A 23,204-nucleotide genomic window follows, 5' to 3' on the forward strand; every position below is an offset into this window, starting at 1 on the left:
AGTGGACAAAATTCTTTGAAGTGTAAAAGAAATGTTAGTGGGGAAAAGGTCATAAAATTAGGACTTTTAGCAAGCAGCACTGGAAAACTGGTTATCCATATGGAAAAAATAAGTTAAATCTCTACATCAAACCATATTTAAGTGGATTAAAGACATGCTTACGAAAAAGCATGACTGAAAATGTTCTGAAAGAAAATGAAGGAGGTTGTTGTTATGTTCTCAGGATAGGAAAAGATTTCTTAAACACAGCACCAGAAGCACAAAACATAAATGAAAAGACCCATACATTTGACTACATTAGATTATTTAAAAAACAAAACAAAACAAAACCAAAAAAAACCTTCTTCTACATTAAAGACATCATAAACAAAGTAAAAAACACAAATCTTTGACTTGGAAAAGATACTTGGCATGCACTTGTAACCAAGAAAGGATTTGGCCCAGAATTTATAAACAGCTCCAATGGAAAAGGCCAAACGATATGAGAGGCAGTCCTCAAATGACAGCACCCAGTGGTTTCAAAACATAAAAAAAGATGTTCCTCTCTCCTGTAATCAGTGTCATGTAAATTAAACAAAAAAGATCTGATATTTCATACTCGTTAGATTGGAGAAGACGGAAAAAATCTGATGATATCAAGTCCGGTTGAAGAGTATAAATGGGCATGTTTATTTTGGAGAACATGATGTCAATGTTTATTTATTTTTTTTATTTTTAAAGATTTTATTTATTTATTTGACAGACAGAGATCACAAGTAGGCAGAGAGGCAGGCAGAGGGAGAAAGAGGTGGAAGCAGGTTCCCCACTGAGCCAAGAGCCCGATGTGCTCTTGATTCCAGGACCTGAGCCAAAGGCAGAGGCTTTAACCCACTGAGCCACCCAGGCGCCCCAGTGTCAATGTTTAATAAGGTGGTGGGATTGCTTGGCCAGAGGATCTGACCATGTCCAGCTTCAGGCAACATTGTTTACCACAGTGGCAAGTTGGAAAAAGGCTTAACAGGTATGGGATCTAGCAAGGCACAGATGTTTTATTAAGAATATATTGCATACAGATGTGCCTGGTACTTTCATTTTCTACACTTGTACGTCTGAACATTTCCCAATTAAAAACTTAGGTTGGCGAGGGTTTGGGGGAAAGGCACTTACCCTGTCAATTGCTGTAACTACTTCCAAGGGCAACAGTTTATGCTGGCGAGAGTGTTGGGAAACAGGCGCCCTCATACACTGCAGGTGAGAATAGAGATTGAGAACACCTCCGCAAAGGTAATTTTGGCAGTGTTTCACGAAATTGTAAATTCCTTTGGATTTAGTACAATTTCCTCTAGGCATTCATTCAAAGAAAACGAGCAATGTGGGAGCAAAGGTTTCCCTCCAAGTTCATTGTAACAGTCACAGCGCCGTTTGTAATGTTAATAGTGAAGAAGCCATCTCCCACCACCAAAGATCCTGGACTCACTATAACGTTAGACCCATCATGTCTCACTCGATCTAATTGGTTCCAATTTGGGGTGGAACTGCCTGATGGAATATTCTGCGGCGAACAACATGATGCTGTTGCAACTTTCTAGTGGGGTGGAAACTCTTGCAAAATATTAAGCTAAAAGAGGGTAGGTTACAAAATAGTGGGTAGAGTGTCCCATTAAAAAAATACCAATGTATGCATGGAAGCCAAGACAACTTAAGTCAACAGAAGTTACTTGTGGGTGAATGGAAGGTGATTTCTATTTTCTTCCGCTGCGTTGTTTTGTTTTGGTCTGCGTGTGTGTGTCTCATTTTAACAGGAGAGGCTCTCCTTGGGCCTGATCGCCCCCGCCAGCAGGCAGGGAGCCACGTACTAGGCTTGCGGAGTTCCGCGGGAAGCCTGAGGCGTCTCTGGTGACAATCGAATCTGGAGCAGAGAGTCCCGAGTTCACCTCGGGCGTCCCCACCCCCACGCTGGGCGACTGGGGGAGCTGCCATCACTCTGACTCTGGGGTCGTGCCAGGAGTAGACCGCCCCCTCCCCTGGCTGGGCCTCGTTCCCGCTCGCGGGGAGGGTCAGCGGGGCCCCGACATGCGCGTCCGCGCCCTTTGCAAAGCCCAAGCGCGCCGCGTCACGCGCGGGTGGCGATCGCCGCGGCCCCGCAGCCACCGCAGCGGCGCGGACTCGGGGCGCGCGGGGGAGGGGCCGCGCACGGGGGCGGGGCCGGGACGGGGGCGCCCCGCGGGAGGCAGGCGCCGGGGAGGGCTGGCCGCCCCGCGCTGCCGCCGCCCGCCGGGGATTCCCCCAGGCCGGCTCCCGGGGGAAGTCCCTGTACGCGCGTATAAGACAGCGGCGCCGCGGAGCGCACCCCAGGCCGGCAGTCCCCAGCCATGTCGCGCGGCCTCCGGCTCCTGCTCCTGAGCTGCGGTAGGGCCCCAGACGCCTGTCGCGCCCCCTCCCATCCCCTCTCGGCGCTCTCCCCCCCACCCCACCCAGCCCCGTCCTCTCGCTGGCTCACGCCGCTCTCTCTGTCGCTCTCGCAGTCTGCAGCCTGGCGTCCGCGACGCGGGAGGTGAAGGTGGCTTGTTCCGAGGAGGCGGACTTACCGTGCACCGTCCACACGGACCCTCAGGGCCCCTACAGAGTCTTCTGGGTCAAGGTAAGCGCGGCGATGCCCGCGGGCGAGGGCTCGGCCCGCTTCGTCGGAGGCAGAGGGGGACCACCTCCCTGGGGCTGGCGACCCTGTGTGTGGCTCCCAGCCGGACTGCCTCCAACTCCCGGGTCTTCCCGCATGCCTCCCTTAACCAGTCCCCTCCGCATCTTGGTACCAGGCGATTAGATTAGATTAGATTTTTGTTCCCCAAGGACCTAATCCTCTTCCTGCCCCTAAAGGTGGCCTGAAATGAAGGATCCAAATAAGCCCCTGGGAGCGCAGAGACCCTCTTATTTGGATGAATTCTGGAGGCCACCTGTGGTTGTGGCCGGGAGGCCACGAAGAAGGCAGATATGGATATCAGACAGGAGGCCTGTCCCCAGATTTCTGACTTCTCATGTCTGGGGACTGTGATGCCCAGGATTTGGGGCAGAGAGGGAAGGAATAAAGGACTAGGAGATCATCCGGTGTGATTTCGGCTTATTTCCCTGCTGGGGTCGTCTGTCAGCCATCCCCATGGTGGGTTCTCCTGGCCCCTCGCTGGTCCTGCTGCCTGGGACTCTGGCAGGCAGCCCCTAGAGGTGAGAGGCACAGCAAGGGGGTCATCTGGGAAGGGGCTGGCCCTGTAAGAGAAGTGAGCTGCTCTGGGGCATTTTTTAAGGACTCCTCTCAACCGGAACATTTTCAGATGCTAAGAGCGCGGTTCTGGCAGTCTTTGACAAGCCAAGCGGTCCCTGGTCTTTTGCTCACCTGAGTACATGAGATTAGGGCCATAGGAGCACCTCTAGTTTGAGCCAAGTGCATGTGATCTCCCAGCCTTAATCAGGGGCTCTGATTGAATTGTCTGACCTTAGAGGAAATCCCTGCATCTGCTGCCTTCCACAGAGCGCAGGCCTTTTCTTCTGCCCTCCAAAAAAGATGCTGTAAGAATCCGCAGCTGCATCAGGCCAGTTAGCAAGGCGGCTTGGAACAGCTGTGTGTGTGTGTGTGTGTGTGTGTGTGTGTTCTCCTGACCAGCTGGTCAGTTTCCCCAGACGGTGCTGCGACATTGCGTTCCTGTATTCTGCACAACACCCAGTGGGTGGCCTGCTAATTGCGAAGGTGCTCCGTGAATCCAGGCTGGCTCTCCGTGAGTTCTGGGCACCTGCTATGTTGCTGCTGCCTTGGAGCACCATATCCTGTAGGAAAGTAGGTTTGTGACTATTCCCACTTCGTTTCCACTGTATTCACAGTGGGATCAGAGAATGTAGCAATTCCGAAATTGTTCTTGCAGTAAAAACAATAGCACTTAAACAGAAATATTGTAAAAACATGATTATTTGACTCCTCCCTCTGTGCCAGCCTCTGAGGTGAATCTTTACCTCTGTTACCTGTTTCAGTCCTTCCAGTGGACTTAAGAGATCATCTGCCCATTTTACAGATGAGGAAACTGAGTCTCAGGGTGTGAAGGAATCCCTGCTCACTGTTACCCAGCTGATTAAGGGAGGAGGAGGGTGGGCTTTGAACCAAGCAGTCTGATTCCACAACCTGAGGTGGTTTTCAGAGGTGTTATCTTGATGTCTGTTTTCTACCTCAGTTACTTAAGGTAAAGAAAGTAAAGGTGTTCTTCATCTAGCCAGGCAGAGACTTAGTTATCTTAAAGAAGGTGGGGAGGTGGAGGGGGGACGTGAAACCACCATCCCTTCCCGAGACGAATTTAAAAGAGAAAATAGTATTAATATCCCCAGGGGAGTAATTAAAAAGTACTCATGAAACAAGTAGGTGGCATTTCAGACTGTAAAGTTCCAACAGTTGTCAAGGTAACTCTTCTTGCGCAAGGCCGTTTGGAATGTTGCAGTAAACCATAGCAATTAACCTTTGGCTTCTCCTTGGATGTCAGCTGATGATGTAATTCTATAATGTATGTGCTTGTTTATTGAACATAGTTCTTGCGTGATTTACCCTGAAGGTCTCTCAAACTCTGTTAAAAAAAAAAAAAAAAAAGATGATGGTCTCTTGGCATTTTCTTTTTTTCTGTTGGTTCATGGAATAGAGTTATTGCAAAATCATGCCATAGTTATTTATTTATTTATTTTTTAAAGAGATAAACTGTGAACAGGTCGTGGTGGATAGGGGAGCTTCGAGATGCCAGTAAACTCTTCAGATCCCTTGAAAATGAAATGCATTGTTCCTTCAAGTGCTTTTTGACAGGTCTCAGCGTGTTCTGTAGGTGGTTATTCTTTTCCAGCCCAGTAATTATACTTTTGTGCTTATTGTGTTTGTACAACAAAAGTGGGTAGAGTATTCTGGAAATCAGGTCAGTGGTGAAATGCTGAAATACTTAGTTTTACAGAAGATTGAGCATCTTGTCATTTTTCCCCACATCGCTTTCTTGCATAATGTTTCAGTGGACGTGAAGAGGTGGTTATAAGAGGAGGACCGTAAACCTGAGGACCACAGCCAGCCTCGCGCATGTCACCTTCCTCCTCATCACTAGTGTGGCTTGTCAGATCTCTTTGCACAGTCCACAGTGAGCTGGACAAGGGAAGCAGAGGGTCCCTTGGAGGGGGTTTGTTGTTGTTTTATTTTGTTTTTACCATCTACCAGATTGATTCACGTTCTCACAAGGACTTCTGCAAATCACAATTATGGTTATAATGGCTCACAATTTATTTTTTTGAATTTTTTAAGATTTTATTTATTTATTTAACAGAGAGAGAGAGAGAGAGAGATCACAAGTGGGCAGAGCAGCAGGCGAGAGAAGGGGAAGCTGGCTCCCTGCTGAGCGGGGGGGGGGGGGTTCGATCCCAGGACCCTGAGATCATGACCTGAGCAGAAGCTTAGCCCACTGAGCCACCCAGGCACCCCATGACTCACAATTTAAAATACCGTGTACCACTCAGTTCTCCCCCACCATTGGGTATCCTGCCACTATCCAATTGGCAGTGATTACTTGTCATTACCAAAGGACCCATGTAAACTGTGTGTTTCTTATCGTGCCTTGTGCGGAAAGATCCAAAACAAAGAGCATCCAATTAGCGTTTGTAACATTAGGGCGAGTGGGGGAAGAAACAGTGTCCATTTTATACTCTGTTTCGAAGGCACAGTGAGAGGGGCTAGGGGAGGCTTAATACAGACATGCACAGGGGTCCTGGGGGAGTGAGGAGTGGGCAGAGATAGCCCAATTCCTGTGAACTCAACTCTTACTTGCCATGGACCAGTGTCCTTCTAACTGGGACCCATCCGTGGGTCCTCCTGTCATCCTTTCCTGCGTGTGCCTGTTAAGGCAAGGGGATGACTGAGATGAAATAGAAATGTGAATTCTTTCATATATCCAGGAAAACAGCAGCTAGACTTAAGCCTTTCAAGTTGTGAATTGACTGCGGTTGTTTAGGGAGATCTTTTGAGAAATTACGTAAGCCGACTTTGGTCCAGCGTCTCTCCCATTGGCTGCGAGCCTCTTGCATCAGAGGGCACAGCGCCATCGCACGTTGGCCAGGAGTAAGCCGATCCATTAAGGAGATACTCCTGGCCTTCATGCTGAGCATGGGGTCATAGTCTCTTTACAGAAACTGCACTAGGTTTGGAGGGAGAGGACGATACTGGATGGGGTGTTTGAGCACGGTGATTTTGTCACTGGTGATTTTGCCGCCAGTGATAACAAGTGGTTATTTATCAGAGAAGTGCACTGCCATCTTGTAGCATGCTGGGAGCCCCGATAGCCTATGCTGATGCATAACGAAAGAGGATATGTAGTGTCACCCTGGGAGATGACATTGCGGGGGTGAGGACAGAGACGCGTCACAAGACAAATGCCCTTTTCAGATTATTTCCAGCGGAAGGGAGAAAGGGGAAGTAAGACTGATTTCAGAGGTCAGTCTTGATTTTGTAATAGTGAGAAGGGCCCCCAGCGGGGACAGATCCTGAACTATCTTCAGGCTTAACGGAGCTGGCGGAGAGCTGGTTAATGGCTTGCATGAAGCAGCTTTGAAAGTTCAAGGATAGTCCCTACGCAGATCTTGCTTGTTCTCCATCTGTTATGAAGCTGTCTTCCGTGTGTGTTGCAAATCTCCTTTTCAGTGTAGTTGTATTTTCTGTCTCGACTGCCTTGTGTGATGGCGCCCCAAAAGCAAGAAGCCCTCAAAAGCAGAATCCCTTAGCAGAGGCTGGAATTGATGATCCGTCTGAGCAGATGTAATCTACACGGCCACAAATGCTGATGGTGAAGGAGCCAGTGTGTGCCACTTACTAGATCACTAGACTTCCTTGAGTCTAGAATTTTATCTGCTGTGAGACAGAGTGAACAGCATGTTTTTAGGAGAGGAAGGATACATTCTCATCTTAAACAGAGAAGCCCTGAGACACTGAAATGTGAAAGTGATGTGTGTGTTAGCATCAAAGGAAAGTTCTGCCATCCTCATTAGCACCTACTTGACCTGGTTGAATTGCTTTTATGGGCTTTACCTTAGGTCAAACCATGAAGAACTATAAAGTTGGTTTTCAGAAGTCTCTTGTATTGACATTTGGATTAGCCAACATTTCTAAAGTCCCAACTTATTCCAAGTCCTGGCCCTCGTGCTGGCCATCTTAAAATCAACGGGGAGCTTTTGCCAGAGGACCATCTTGAGCAAAGGAGTGGAAAAGGAACCCACAAGCATTTTAAGGAACCAGTGGGATGGCCCAGGATCTGTTAGGGAGAACTGTACAGGAGAGGGCTGGGAGATGTTACAGAGAAGGTGGTGAGGAACCTCGGATGCCCAACGATAATGGCTTGAACTCCTTTTGGCAGCAAGGAGTCATTGAAAGTTTTTAAGCAAAGAGAATGACCTAATGGCACATATTTGCAAAGAAGAGCATATCTCTTGTGGTGAAAGACATACTCGGATTCATCCTGGGAGATGCTGAGTCCCAGGGGAGACCATGTTCTCTCCCTGCAGCAAAATCCAATCAGGTCAACTCAGCCGAGACCTCAGCACATTTCTGAGATTTGCCTTCCCTTCTTTCTTGGCCACCTGTTGTGTCCCCACAATTCTATGAACGAGTCGGCAACACAGCACGTGGCTGCCTCGGAGGGGCTCTGCAAGTCTCAGCCAGCTGCGAACAGGTCATCACTGAGATTTTGGGGACAGTGACAAATCAGAGCAAAGTTGCTCCGGTCTTACTGTAGGAGGAAGAAGGCAGCTGGGAATTAAACAAAGAAATCAAAACCTTGTTTTCCATGAGTAAAAGGGGGAACCTAGGTCATGTGAGAAACAGTATTATCTTACTTCTGTATTTGGTTATGTCACTACACAAAGAAGAGGAAGTTAGGAGAAGGTCTCAGTGATGTAAGGGAAGGTTTAGCATAGAGCAGGGCTAAAACGGGTTTCTTCATCTGAAATTGTTTGCATAATCTTCGGACTTGGGAACCCAAGGCTTATTTCTATCACCTGGCGTTTTGTGGAACCGCAACCAGTCTACTGCGTATTCTTGTCCCAAATCTCTAGGAGACAAGAGATTCCAGAAGAGGGGGTAGTTCATTAGGATTATAGGTCCGGGTGGGGAAAGCCCTCGAGAAAAACAGGGTACCAGTTGCCATAAGCAATTCATAATCAGATACTCTGGGCCAGTTCTGGAGCACAAGGGTTCTGAATCGGATTAGGTCTGGAGGAGAGGCACGTATGTGAGTTCAGGGGACAAGGGACTGGTCTACAGGCTGAAGCCATGTGGAGAGACCTCCCTCCATGTCACATTAATTTATGGGGCAGTTTGAAGTGTCCCTATCCGTGAGGACCCTTTTCAGTTGCGAAGTGTTGTGATCCAGTCAAAACTCGTTTCAAGTAAAGGGAATATATTGGTTTATATAGTTGAAATGGAAAAAAAAAACACACAAAACTTTAAAACTGTAATTCACACTTGAAATTGAACTGTGTCCCACAGGAAAATTATCTCTGGTATCTGCAAATGTGACCTTATACCGAAATAGGGTCTTTGCAGAAGTCATCAATTAAAAAGCCATCAATTTAAAGCGAGGTTATACTAAGTATCTAGGGTGGGTCCTACTCCAATGCCTGGTGTCCTTGTAAGAAGAGAAAACAGAGCTACCGACATAGACACACAGGGAGAACACCGTATGAAGGCAGAGGCAGAGACTGGCGGGATGCGTCCACAAAAGCCAAGGAACGACAAGGATGTCTGGCAAACACCAGAAGCTTCAGGAATGGGGCATGAAGCAGATTTTCCCCTGGACACTTCAGAGAGAGCATGGCCCTGCCAGCCCCTCGCTTCTGGGTGTTCGGCCTCCAGAACTGTGAGAAAACACATTTATTTTTTAAATTTTTATTTAAAAAAATTTAATTCCAGTATAGCTATCCCACAGTGTTATGTTAGTTTCTCATGTACCGTATAACAGTCCGACAGTTCTGTCCGTGACTCAGCATTCTTCATTCCCTTCACCTAATTCGCCCATCCCCCACCCGCCTTTCCTCTGGTCACCATCAGTTTGTTCTCTAGAGTTAAGTCTGGTTTTTTTGTTTGTCTTTTTTTTTTTTTCCCTTTGTTCATTCATTTTGTTTCTTAAATTCCACTTCTAAGTGAAATCGTATGGTATTCATCTTTCTCTGATTGACTTATTTCACTTAGCATAATACTCTCTAGCTCCACCCACATTGCTGCAAATGGTAAGATCTCATTCTTTTTTATGGTTGATAATATTCCGTTGTGCGTGTGTGTATGTATGTGTATATGTGCACACACACGCGTGCATGCGCGCACACACACACACCCCACATCTGCTTTATTCATTCATCCATCAGTGGATGGTAGGGCTGCCTCCGTAGTTTGGCTATTGTAAATAATGCTATAGTAAACATAAGGAGGCATACATCTCTTCAAATTAGTCTTTTCATCTTCTTTGGGTAACTACCCAGTAGTGGAATCACTGGATCATAGGGTAGCTCTATGTTTAATTTCTCGAGGCATCTCCGTACTGTTTTGCACAGTAGCTGCACAAGTTTGCATTCCCACCAACTGTGCACGAGGGTGCCGAGAAAATACATTTCTGTTATTTCAAGGGGCTCAGTGTTGCACTTCGTTATGGCAGGGTCGGCAACAAATCCAGCTGGATTTAGAGGTTCGTGACTATCTCCAGGGCTTGGTGTCTTTCTGTCCCTCAACTCTTCCTTTCTTCATAGTGGTTTTGTCATCAGTCTCCATCCACATGGCCAGGAGACAGTGGCTGGTAACCGCAGTCTTGCGGACCCTCTCAGGGTCACGTGCAAAGGAAAAATATTGTGCCTCTCTTCTCTTATTTCAGCAAATGTCTGATTATATTTAAGTGGCTTTGATTGGGTCACATGGCCCTCGGAGCCGGTCTTTCTGGTCCCAGATGTCAGGGCTGAAGTTACATGTGCCTCCTCTAGAACCAGGTGTCGAGATCTCAGAAGGCTTTGAATCAGTGCTCATAAGACTGCCCCTTCCAGGCCCCGCAGGACCCAGAAGTTGCAGATGGAAGAAAGGACGCTTGGCATGAACAACAAAAGGGCAAGTCCCAGTTTCAAAAGATTTTGCCGCCTTTATTACCATGATGCTTTAGTAAATTCAGAATGTTGTAGATATCTTGGATGCATCATGGGTTGAAAAACAATTTCTCTTTTGAGCAGAGGTTGGGACTTCTAGGACAACTTTTCCAGGGAGGAAACAGGAAGTAATCAGCAGTAAAGAATGATGGAGAGCATGGATAGAGTGGAAAGCTATCAGATAGAACAACTTCTACAACCAGTGTTACCCATTGTAAAACACTTTCATATGTTTTCGCTTTGGATACTTAAAATAGCTTCCCGTAGCAAGTAAGAGAGTCACAGGTGGGGATATGAGACTCAGAGATGAGGTGCTATACTGAAGACAACCCAGCTCATGGACCACGAATCTGCACACTGGGCCTTTGATTCCAAAGCCAGTGCCCTTGTAACTCCCTCATTTTCTCTAAACGTCGCCTGTTCACTTGGCAAATGCCTTTTGAATAATTCCAGTGTGCCAGGAGCTATTGAGAATGCTGAATGAAATGTGGGCTGGGAAAAGGAGAGAGAGTGCTAACACGTTTAGGGCTCTCTGTGTGATGGACAGATGGGTGCAGGGCTGATGGACAGTTCTACGACACACGTCCATCATCGTGGGCGTCTTCACACCGCCCTGGTGAGTTAGAATGACCCCCGTGTCCCCAGAGCAGACAGGAGCCGCTGGGTCAGTTGTCCAAGAGCAGAGTGAGCTTCGGTGGGGCTGGGCTCTGCTTCCAGGTCTGTTCGACTCCAAAGCCTGTGCTCTTAATTTCGTTGTCTCTGCCATACGCAGAACTCTCTTAGAAGCCATCAATTCAGCTCTGTCTGTTAGACCCAGTAAATTTCAAAGTGGAAAATCATTTTTCCAATAAAACTACACTTAGAAAAAAACGATGTTAATGTGCATACATTCTGCCCTCATTATGACATCAACCTCCGAGCCAAACTATTTTGCACGTTATAAAGAGCTGTTTTTATGATGAATGAGGATTATATTGGCACTTTAATTGAGTTAGAAACCAAGGTACCTGAAAGTTAGTGCATGAGAAATGCAATAAAGAAAAAGCTGTTCAATGTGATTGGAATATATCAGATTACTTTCATACCACCTTTAAATACATAAATTCCATACCTTTAAATACATTTAATCAAATTATTGGATTAAATATTTAAATGCATATAGAAGCACACACATTTTGCTTCTCAAAAAGCTCTCTTCCTTTTCTTTTAGTTTTCTATCACATTCTTAACAGATCTCATGTATGATAAATTTGAATTCCAGATTTGTGATCAAAATTCTCTCTTTGCAGCAGGCATGGGACTATTTGCTCTCTTATATTCAAATATGGTAATTGGATAAAATTATTTAAACTGAAAAAATAACTTTTCACAGTAATAAGATTTTTGACTGAAATATCAGTTCAACTTCCAACATATTAATTCTTTATTTGGTTTCTTTTATTCTAGTTTAAATTTGTCCTATTAAAATAAACACTTAATTCACATGCCCTTAAAATTAATACTTGTATTTGTTTCCTTTAGTATTCGTCAAATTAAAGAGTTTATTTAATTTGGGCCTTGTGGTTTCCTTAAGGTAAAATCTCCATTTTAGAGAAAGAATATGTTACTCAAATTATTTAAGCACACCGAGGGCCTTGAGACAAATCAAATGTCCCTTGGCTTTCTGAAAATGAATTATCTTGTACTTTACCCTTCTCTAATCCAATCAAAAATATAGAATTGTCAGCATAAGAGTTAGTGCAAGGAGCGTGGATTTTTAAAACATAATTGGGATGACTGTTTTGAGGAATTAATTTGCCCAAATCGTGTTGTGGTTTAGCACACTACAATATTAGCTTTGTAAAGTACGCATTAAATAGTCCCCATCAATTATGCTTGGCTGTGAATGAATCCGAGGGTTCCTTTTGTTATAAATTACTATTTCCTAAAATGCTTTTGCAGAGAAGCAATGAAACGCGTTTGGATTTGGAACGTTTAAAGAGCCGTTCTTTGCCAGTGGTTGATTTTGAGTCAGCTCAGATGTTTATAAGAACTCCTAAAACAAAGCCAAGTTGAGGATGGCCCCTTCGCTGGTTGCTTTGTTTCCCTCTTTCTGAAATTCTCTGGTTCTTGAGCGGTGCTGCTTTTGCCACAGTGGACTCCGCTGATAGCCGCTTGGTCACAGAACTGAAGTTAATGATTTGAACTTTTGGATAAAAAGTCTCTTGGTATTGCTGGTACCTGCTTGCTTTTTGAGCATACGATGTGAACATAAAATCCACAACTATTTTTGCAGCTGTAGGCAAATCCCAGAATCCCCAGATGGAGTCACGTGAGAAGATCTGTCTTGAAATGGCATAAAGATGGGGGACGAGGCATTGTGTGTACCTACAGCCTAAAGCGAGAGGGAGTGTTCTGAAACATTTCCAGGTGCCCGGAAGGCTCCTTTTGCTATATTGGTCATCAGGCACAGACCGCTGCTTGTGACTTTGACAGAGTTCCCAAGTTCAGCCCGTTGTCTGCTCAGTTTTCCGGGTCATTCAGAAAGACCCAGGAAGAGGCCATTGGAAGATGGCCCCAGGAGAGTTATTTTGCCATGACCCCTCGGATGGCTGTGATGGGTCAGTAAATCAAAATTCTGCAGGTTGCTTTGGGGTTCTTTGTTTTGTCTTTTCCCTTCTTCTTTCTTCTGTCTTTCTCATGCTCTCACTCGGCCTCAGTCCTGCCCTTTGAAAATAACTAGAGGCCCCCTGGAGGTTTTGCCGCAGGCCCCGTGGAAATCTGACCATCGAATAAACGCCTTCGCTGTTGTTACTGCTGATTTTTAAAGTGAATTCTTTTCTGCAGGTAGGCGGAAGGCCACCGCCAGGCCGTTCTGATCACTTGCACACACTCGCTCCAGCCGGGTTTAGCAGCAGCAGGATCACAGGGCCACCTTTCTGTAAATAACCCCAATAGTTTGTTTCCTACCCCTCCAGAGGGCTCCGTGGTTTTGATCTTGACTTTCAGATGGTTCTTTCTGATTTGAGGGAGGGGTCACTGGATGAGACCAGAGGCTCCCAAGGAGAAAACCGGATATAATCTCAAAATGATTGTTGCGACCAAGTTTCTGTTGTTTCAGATGCAGGATTTCTAGCAAGACAGGGTCTGGGGAAATCTATCAGAAATAAATTGAGCTGAGGCCTTTGGAGGTTAATTCAGAAAATAAGGGTGGGGGAGACATGGACGCTGCAGAGACGGGGCTGTGTTCCTTCAAAGGGGTGGTGTGGAGGGAGGGGTGAGGGCAGCTCTCAGGACACATGGTGCCTGGAGGGTCCTGGGCACCTGCCCCTCAAAGGCCTGGTAGGAGGAAACCCCTCTGCCAGGCACAAGGGACGGGACAGGCGTGAGTACACGATGAGGCTGCAGTTTGTGGTTTAATTAGGCTTGAAAAGAGAAAAACTGGGCTCAAGTTGATGTATTCCAGAATCAGCTATGTGGCTTGAATTCCCCTTGAGTTTCCTTGGGCACCCCTTGTATTTTGCCTTATTTTTGATCATCTGAAGGCCCCGGTCTACAGACCCTTGATGATTTAGGGAGGAGTCTTTTAACACAGGAAGAACCGTCAAGAAGTGGGATTTACTTCCAGAGACTCTGCCTGAGCAGAGCCGTTCGTCTCGGCCTGTGAGGGGGCAGTGAGTGGAGCGGGTTTCTTGCGGGAGCGGTAAATCTGCCACCAGATGTCCCTGCAGCCCGCTCCGCAGCATGCTAACGAGCCTGCAGCCGGGCTTTCTGTCTGCCTCCAGGTGCGTCCCCTCACTTAGTGAATGCAGTGGAAGCCAGCGAGCGTGTGGGGAGTGTGTGGTGTGTGTGTAGCACATATGTGCTGTTTGTATGTGTGTGTATTATGTGCATACTTTGTATAGTGTGTGTATTGTGTGTGCAGTGTGTGTGGGTGTAATGTGTGTGGTGTGTGAAGTGCGTGTGTAGTGCGTGTGTTGTGTATGTGCTGTGTGTGTCATATCTGTGTGTGTGCAGTGTGTCTGTATTGTGGGGCTGAATGCGTATATGTAGTGTGTCTGCAGCATGTTTGTAGTGTAGTGTGTGGCGTGTGTACAGAGTGTGTATAGTGTGTAGTACGTGATGTGTATGAGGCCTGTGTGTAGTGTGTAGTGTGTGGCGCATGTGTGGTCAGTAGTGTGTGGTGCGTGTGCCGCATGTGTAGTGGGTGTGTACAACGTGTGTGCAGGGGTGCGTGCGTGCCCTTTCCCGCGCAGCCCCTGCCTCCCTGGGCCCTGCCCCGATTCCTTGGCCCCTGCGGTCCCCGCACTGGCTCCCCCGCGGCCAGCGGGAGAGGAGCTACCGGCTCTCGGCGCAGGTGACACACAGGGAAAGGCATGTGACGCAGGGCGGGGAACGCTGCTGACCCCCAGGTCTTTCCCGGAGGTGGCTTAGGGCGCTGTCCCAGCACTGGGGCAGGGAAGGAGTGCCACCGAGGCGCAGGCTCCATGCTGGCCCCGGCCATCGGACCCAGGGCGGGGTGCCCCCCTGAGCGCGGACAACAGTGACTGGCCTTCCCGTTTGTGTCCATCAGTTTTGGAAGCTTGAAAACATTTCCGTGGGGGAGCGGCGGGCAAGCTCATCCGGGAAACGCAAACTCTCCATGGGGGAATGGGGCGGTCGCCTAACCTTGCAAGTAACAGAAGATGCAAAGACGCCACCAACCGGACTGCGGAGACAGTTCAGGGAGGGAGGCCCCCCATCAGCGGGGCTGGACTCGTTGGCCTCTCTGGGCGGGGACGGTGATCGCGGCGGTCAGAGTCTTTCCACGTGCGTCCTGGCGTGAGCCGCGCCATCTGACACGGCCCATCTGCACACGGGGTGGCGGCTGCGCCCTCGTGCCCCGCTGGAGGCTCAGCACCATGTCCCCCGTGATGTCCCGCGGGGGCCCAGCGCACACCACGGTTGGAAGGACGCAGTGTCCATTTCTAGGAGGCCTGGCTCAGGCGCCCCGTGCTGTCCGCTGAGCCGCCCCGGCTTAGGAACATTTAGATGAAGGGCCGAGATGCTAGGAGTCATTCAGTGAGGGGAGCTGGCATTGGAAGGAAACAAGAGAACGTTTCAGACAGAGCCGTCGGCCGCGAAATGGGACTCAAAGTGATTCATGCACTTCTGCTCGTCACCCTTGTCCGGCGGTCCTTCTTGTCCCTGGCGCCGCTCTGTCCTTTGGGGAGGCTGGAAGCTGGGTTACACGGAATCACCAAAGGCAGGCCTCACTCTGTCCCAGCAAAGATAGAGCCTGAAAGAATTTTCATAGATTTTTCTCCTCCTCCCCCGAAGGCCACACATGCATTATATATATATATATATATATATTTTTTTTTTTTTTTTAAAACTAGTTGAGGATGAATGTTATGAAAATAGGAGGCAGAACCTTGATGGTGGTAGGGGCGCGGGGCGAGTGTGCAGGCTGTGTCACGGTGTGATGAAGTGTGACTCTTTCTCGACAGCTGACGGAGGGCGGCCAGGAGAGGATGGAGGTGCCCCAGGAGGGTCTGCGGTCCCACCCGCAGAAAGAAGCCTCCTTAGAAGCCTCCGGGGAAGGACTCTACTTGAAGATCCGGAACACTAGCCGCTGCCACGCGGGGACGTACAGGTGCACGGTGGAGGAGCTGGATGGGCAGAGAAACCAAAGCGGCACCGTGACCTTGAAAGTGACAGGTGAGTGACCTGCTGCCCCTGTGTCCTCCTTGCAAGACGCATGGGCACTTGCAGGAGGTCCTAAAACCCATCCTCCCGACTGGAGTCTGACTGGGAGCTTTGGGTCGCATCCATGGCTGAAAGCTAAATTCTCCTACGAGAATGTCATCACCTTTTCTGCTCCCTCCTTCCTTCTAAAGACAGATCTACCCCAGTCGGATAGATAGATACCAAATGTAGCCAAACCATGAATCCGGGGGTTGTGTATCCCTACAAGAGCCCTTTGAAGCCAATCAGAAGTATCCAAGACTAATTTTTGGAGGACAGAAAAACCGTGTAGTCCTGAATGCATCAGGCGGCTATGTTCCACCTTTCGGGCCTTTCTAACCTGGCCTAAGGGGGCTGTGTCTTGTTGCCACCTTTTTACCACGAGAACAGCCTTTCCCTCCCCTTTACCGTGATGACTTTGCCCCACACCTCACCTAGGGCCAAAGAAAAAGGACACGTGGGAAAAAAACGTCCCAGGGACAGAGCGCACATTTTTGCTCTATGCGGTAATACCAAGACTGGAGCTCCAGTACAAGGATTGTCTCTTTGGATTTTTTTCCCATACTTTTTCTTTATGGAGCTTAAAATATGCCTTGCATCTGACTTTTGCCCAGCGCTTATTAGGGGTGGAGGCCTGAAGTGAGAAACATGCTGTTGTCATAGAGTTTCCTGATTTTTGCACCATAAAAACTTTTCCCTTTTATTAGGAATGTGAAAGGAATCTGACTCAAGAGGATATTCCTTTTTTCCACAAGAACAGGATCGCTGTGTAGGGCTCAGTGTTTGGATTTGGTTCACGGTCTCTCTCTCTCTCTCTCTCTCTCTCACACACACACACACACACATACACACGCTCTCCTTATGCCCTTCTCAGTCTCGAGCCCGTTATGCTGCTCTGTTGACCTTCGTGCACCTGCTACCTCTAACACGACCCGCCCTGGGCTGGTCTCTGTGGTGGCCGTTACACAGTGGGCTGCGCGGGAATATTCAGGGTCACACGAGTGCCCGAGGGAGAGCAGAGAGAGGAGGCCTGTCCTGTGGTGCGCGGAGCCCAGAGAAACAGAAAACAGCTGTTTTCCTCTCCTCTCCTCTCCCGACGGCTGTGTTGCCTGCAGCTTAGCTGGAGTGTCCCTTGGATCTGGTTCTGTTAGGAGCAGGGCTGCTCATTAGTATGTGACCTTGGGCCAAACACAGTCCTCTCATCCCGAAAACAGGGGCCCTCCCCTCTCCAGCATGCTCTTATGGTGACGGAGGAAGGCGGTATTGTACTCAAATGATTTGTCCCATGCCTGGATGCACTGAGTGCCAGATAAAGGTTAGGCACCATTAAGACGATGGCTCTCTACCTTTCTTTTCTTTAGTCTCAGACCCTGGCGAGATCCCACCTCTATTGCCACTTATGAGATGTTGAGTCCAGCCTTGGGGGTGGCCAGCAACCCCTGGCCATGGGGGAGGACCTCCCCCATCACCTGCACTCCACTTGCCCCTGCCTGGGCCTTCCAGCAGATTCAGCACACATTGGCTGTCACGTCTGAGTGAGGAGAGGCTGTCCCGTCCATGTCTCCTCCTGGGCAGAAGGGCTGGCTGCTCCTGCCGACCCCTTGGCATCGCCAAGGTCTGCAGCCACAGCCTTTGGCAGTCCCCGGGAGAGCCCCTTGGCTCACCTTGGCTGCTGGCCTCGGCTGAGGAGTCTCATGATTCTACAGAAACGTGCTGACTCTGTCACCAGCCGGGCAGCTCGCCCGCCTTGTTCCTTCATCCCCTGGTCCTCCCGATGGCAGAACACCTAGCATTCCCCACAGCACCGAAGAAGCTAGATAGATCACACACAGCTTCACAAAGGGTGCGGCATCCGGTGCGAAGACATCAGACAAGCCAGGAGAGGCCCAGCCTCTGAAATGGAGGCAGATGGGCAGCGGGGCCAGTCTGGCCCGGACTTCTGGCCCTGCCACCCGCCTCACTGCCTCAGCCTCTCTGAAGCCCGACCCTTCCATCTGTAAGATAGAGATGCTCCCACCTGCCTCCAAAGCTCAAGTGAGATCCGTAGGCCAGGCCCGTTGCACTCAGCCAGGCACAGGTGCGAGTGAGCGCCAGCCGCCACGGTCATCACTGTCACCGCTCTTCTTCCCGACGGCGCCGGCGTGAGGTTGGGAGTGGGAGACAAGCAGGGCTCGCAGAAAGCCAGTGCGAAGCATTCTCAGCTTTTCATCATGGTCAGAAAGTCCTGTTCAGCGGCCTCACGTTTTACTCATGTTTTGTTTAAGGGTGCCCTAAGGAACGCAAAGAGGACACTTTTCAGAAATACCGAGCTGAGATTGTGCTGCTGTTGGCGCTGGTCGTCTTCTACTTAACACTCATTATTTTCACTTGTGTAAGTATCTTTTTAAAAACTCTGATGATGATGGAAAGACAGGCCGGGGCACCAATCCGAATATATGCTGTAGACTGTGGATCATTTAATGGTGGCGAGAGATGTTCTCTGAACCTTGCACCTGCCAAGGCGCCCGCACTCTGAGGAGAAAACAAAGCAAGGCGTGCGAGGCAGGTTTGAGAAGGCCCGGGTGGGAACAGTGGTGGTCAGTGCAGCGGCAGCCTTCCACCATCCCGGGGCAAAGGCACCACTCTTGCCGTAGGCTAGTGATCCGGGGCAGTCACAGTAGTAGACTAGTTTCCTTCTCCTGACCTTGAACTGCTTCCTCCAAGCGGGTTCTCTTCTCTTATATTTTCAGACCTTCCACCCACTCTTTCAGAATTAACCCCAAGAAGCCAGGGTAGTGGGGCGTACAGGGAGTGTCCTGGTGTGAAAGATGGCTGGCCAGTGCTTAAGTGTCCTTGACATGCCCTTGAACCGTTGGTAGCAGGCTCTCCTGCTTCAAGACCCTGACCCTTTTTCCACATGGCTACGCACCTGGATTGACCAGAGTTGTAGGGGAGCAAGGCCAGCTCTGGGCTGGGCCCACTAGGAAGTGCTCTGTCCCATAGATCACAACAGTGTCAGGAAGGACTGGCTACTGGGGGACCAGGACAGAGCTCACCCAAGAGCTATCCCTGGGCCAGTTCTTGTCACTCACTGCCCCCCACTATTCACTTCCTTGCCTCTCTGGCCATGAACTCATCTCTTGGGTGCTATTTTGGACATCAGCCAATCCAGTAAGCACCTACTGTATACAGGCATTAAGCTAGGCACTGATAGGGGACATAAAAAGGTTATAGGACATAGCTCTTGCTCTCAAGGAGCTTATGATTTGATTGTTAGAGTTATTTGTGCACAAGATAGTTAGAATTACTGGAGTGCAAATTTTAAAATTGAGTGACTTTAGTTTTTTGCAGGCAAATTCCTGTCTCGGTGGGCACTGATTTTCGCTGAAGATAACTAACCGTAGGGGCTGAAAATGGCCTCAGTCTGTAGTCAGGGGATCTTGTGGTCAGTTTGGAGTTGCCAGTGAAACAGTAGGAGCCCACTTGTAGACTGAACGAGGCTGCCAGAGTGAGCTGGCGAGCCCACTCTTAGGGAACGATGCATTTTCCCGATTGCTCATCTCTCAACTTACCTTTTATTTTTTAGAAGTTCGCACAACAACAGAGTATTTTCCCAGATTTTTCTAAGCCTGCCATGGAACGAGCATTTCTCCCAGTCACCTCCCCAAAGAAACATTTGGAGCCAGTGACTCTTCCCAAGACCGAAACGGTATGAGCAGGATTTCTGCCCGTTATATTTCCTAAAGTCGAGGAAGGCTCAGTGGTATGCTGGGACGTCACTCAGGACGAGAGAAGAATGAGCCCCACACCGAAGAAAGCATCCTGCCTGGGAAGGATGTCCTTCTGAAACCCTTGACAGTGGATCCTAGCCCACTTTTTTGTGAGCAGGACTTCAGAAACTATTATGTGACCACGTAGTATGGGGCCACCTGCAGGAAGTCCCCGGTTCTGCAGCTCCACAGCTACCTTCCCTAGCATGTTCCTCAGCGATCTGGTCAACCTCTTGGAACTCTTTTCAGTCGTGTACAAGCTATGGTGAGACGCAGTTGGAAAGGGATCTTGGGAAATACGGATGCCTGGAGCCGGCCCTGTGACAGACTTGTCAGGACCGCTGTCCTCTGCACATCTGGGAAACATCTCTTTAAATTTGCTGTGTTTTCTTGCACCAGCCCAGATGGTTTATATCTGGGAGAAATCGACAGCGCCAAACTGTGAGACAGTGGGGAACATTTAGCAAACAATTTCCCAGTGTGAAGGCTCTGCTATTACGAAGGAGTATTGTGTGTTCATAGAAATAACAAGTTGATGAACTGTTCTCAAATGGGGCCTTTTCGTCTGGGAAAGACACCCATAAAGGAGCAATAAAGAAGAGTGCTATGTTTATTTTTATAGCCATAGATACCCGTCAAAGAAGGATTTGTCTTTTGTTCTCCTTTTGGAATTGACATGTATAGTCAGGTGTCAGGGCTGACGGACAAGTGACCTCAGTATGGAGGTAGCATATGAGTGAGAGGTCAGAGAAGTCAGAGGGTATGACCACAGGACAGCCGGATAGGTGATGACCAGCTGGAGATGCTGGCCCAGTCATGCAATCTGGCTTCTAGCCCTGGTTGTCTCACTACCTGTCTGTATGATCTTGAACAGGGTCCTCATGATTTCTCCTTTCTCAGCTGTAAACCGAAAGGTTGTTGTCTGAGTTGATTGCAATAATGTATGTGAAAATGCTTTGGAAAAGCATAAAGCACTATAAAAATTTGAAACTCCCTTGGGTCATTATCCTTGTTATTACAGTGGTCTTCTGGGCACGAGAAAATAGCTTTCACTTTTCATGTTTTCCAGCATTCCGAACAAAGAAGGCCACAAATAAGATTTTTTCCATAGTCTTCTGTGAGTTATTTTGGGGAAGTGAGGAGGCCAGGTCAGTGACACAGCAGCCAATAGTACTCTAAGATATGGACGCCCAGGAACCCCTGGGCCATGGGGAGAAGGGAGTCCACAAAATGTTGCATTGACATTTTGACAGTTGCTGCGTTTCTTTTATCAAACTTGGCCCTTTCCCAGTTTGCTTTCCAAAGAGATCTTATCCCATTAGTAGCATGTGCACAGCCCACCCTGATATTAGGGGGTCAGAGGGAAGCCGAGATAATTCTGTGTTCTTGTTTCTTTGTCATACCCTTCATGTCATGAAGTGACTGCATGTGAATAGAGAGCGTTTTCTTTTTTGGATTTCAAACTACTCCTAAAACGTTGGGATCAGTGATCGGATGTCTATAAACTAGTTTGAGAACTAGAACTCAAGATGAAATTCTGGAGATGTAACAGTGGCTGAGCACTGCCTCTGAGTGGGAGGGCAGTTACGGCTGCAGACCCCTAGCAAACAGCACCCCCTTGTGCCCAAAGATGCCCAGAATATCCATCTTCTAGCTGCCTTGCCACCAGGATGTCTACCATCAGCTGGACCACATGTGTGACTGCTGGTGAGGGCTAGGGGGATGGAAAGAAGGAGGGTCTTGACTTCAGACCCCTTACTGTGGACAGTCAGGGGCTCCACACCTAGGATTCCTGCGGTTTCACTCAAGATTTGCAAATAGGTCCATTACCCTCAAAATGATAAGAACAGTCTAGCACGAGTGGCTATAATAGTTGTAAAAGTATCATAGGTGAATCCTTTTTGGAAAATGGCTCTTTATAAAGATGAATGCTCATAAAACGTCTGTAGAAGCTGTAGATTCCCTTTCAGAGGAATCCGGTCCATTCTTAAATGCTTTTCCAGAAGTGCTGGGGAGACCCCTGGCCTAGTAATCAGGAACTCTCTGCTCAGCCGGGTTTGAAGCCCAGCTTCAACAGTTACGTGTCGTACTGGTGAAACTCTGGGCCATGAACACCCCTGTCTGAGCCTCAGATCAGATCTTTAAGAATAAGAACAGCATCTGCCTGAGAAGTTTGCTGTGAGGATTAAATGAGGTAATATGTCTAAAAGCTGAGCCCAAGGTTTGGCAAATAGTCCACCTTAGAGTAATGTCAGAACAAGAAAGAACAAAAAGGCAGCTGAGAAGGTAGCAGTGAGTATGAACCTTGGACAGACAAAGTGATTTTGTACAAAGCAAGGAATTGGCCTGGGAGTCGTGTTGCTTTCAGTGGATGAATACACAGTGAATGCTTCTTGGCCACTGCGATTATAGTTCAGGAAAGACCAGGGAGGGGGGCCGCCCTTCATTAGCTTGAGCTGACTCCAGCAGAAAGCATGATGGAGATTTGAAATCAGACTCAATGTTTGGCACCTAGTGTTGGGAATGAGAAAAGACATGTGTGTGTGTGTGTGTGTGTGTGTGTGTGTGTGTGTGTGTGTGTAAGAGACAGTAGGGTAAGGGGAGTAGGGCAGAATTTATCAAGGAGGGTAAACTGCCTTGATGGAGAAGGAAGATGATCATGGACCATACTTGTGCTTTGTCTCCACTGCCGGGGAAAGCTTTATTCTCAGGGCTCTCCTTAGTCTATGCAGTTAAATCTACGGTTCAAATAATTTCACCTTGGGATGTCCCAAGACACAAACACAGACATGAGTATCAGCTCCGTGTCTTTCCAAAGGAAGGCCTGTGGTTTTTGTTTTCATAAAAATTCTTAGCAGGTTTCATCACACAAAACACTGAGCTGCACTCACAGAACCCAACAGAGCTCGATTATTTGCCGGGCTTGCAGGAGAAGGGATCTAGCCGCAGCCTGTGGACATAGAGTATGTGAGGCTCATGTGTTCGACCCCGGAGCTTAGGGACAGTGGGAGTCTCAGAATAATACTGTCTGGTTCTCCTGCCCTTCCCTCATTGCCAACTTGATTTGGCTGGATTAAGTGGATCATTGTTTGATACTCCATCTTACCCATGTAAAAACAGCCAAAGACCTAAAAATCCTCGGGTAGGAGCTGTTTGCTTAATTCAACAGCAGTTTTCCCTCATAGCTCTGCAGCTGATTGTTTGCAGAGCCAGATTTGATCAAACTGGCTGGTAAGATACAATCAATCAGTTCTTCGGTCGGAGTCTATCACGGCTATGTATTATCCTCTTAAGACTGTGTGTTTATTTTCTAATTTTCAATTTTTAATTGCATGAGGAGATCAAATTCTACCCCCTGTAGAATTCTACCACCCTGGAGTGTCTGGTGCGTTGGGTGGGTAAAGTTAAACCTTAAGTGTATTTGCTGAACGTTTACTCTGGACAAAGTGCTATTGTGGGAACTGTCTGTAATGCTCAGAAAAAGCAAGACACACCCTTCCTCTCAAGGGCTTGCAATCTAGTGGAGGGAGAAATGAGCTCAGAGCTGGGAGCACAGAGACCTGTTAACCTTAGGCAAGGGTACAAAGAAGAATGGGAACA

The 23,204-nt window shown here is 48.3% G+C and overlaps 1 protein-coding gene across 2 annotated transcripts; it reads left to right on the top strand.

Moving 5' to 3' along the window:
- Window positions 1-2,214: 2,214 nt before the first annotated feature.
- On the top strand, window positions 2,215-20,598 carry CD83 (CD83 molecule). Of its 2 annotated transcripts, none has more exons than XM_032341152.1 (5): window positions 2,215-2,388; window positions 2,505-2,620; window positions 15,618-15,828; window positions 18,120-18,226; window positions 19,424-20,598. In XM_032341152.1, exons 1-5 carry the CDS (start codon window positions 2,352-2,354, stop codon window positions 19,547-19,549), a joined length of 597 nt encoding a protein of 198 aa, XP_032197043.1. In that variant the 5' UTR covers window positions 2,215-2,351; the 3' UTR covers window positions 19,550-20,598. The 2 variants fall into 2 exon arrangements, with proteins under 2 accessions (XP_032197043.1, XP_032197042.1); XM_032341151.1 differs by having other exon boundaries at window positions 2,219-2,388; window positions 19,421-20,598.
- Window positions 20,599-23,204: the final 2,606 nt, after the last annotated feature.

This window comes from Mustela erminea, chromosome 4, assembly GCF_009829155.1.
Source record: "Mustela erminea isolate mMusErm1 chromosome 4, mMusErm1.Pri, whole genome shotgun sequence".
Lineage (NCBI taxonomy): Eukaryota > Metazoa > Chordata > Mammalia > Carnivora > Mustelidae > Mustela > Mustela erminea.

Bases quoted from the DNA above. Each gene is read 5' to 3' on its own strand.
- CD83 (XM_032341151.1), top strand. From the start codon at position 2,352: ATGTCGCGCGGCCTCCGGCTCCTGCTCCTGAGCTGCG. The intron at 2,389-2,504 runs GTAGGGCCCCAG...TCGCTCTCGCAG, and splicing joins GCTCCTGCTCCTGAGCTGCG to TCTGCAGCCTGGCGTCCGCG. The intron at 15,829-18,119 runs GTGAGTGACCTG...GTTTTGTTTAAG, and splicing joins CGTGACCTTGAAAGTGACAG to GGTGCCCTAAGGAACGCAAA.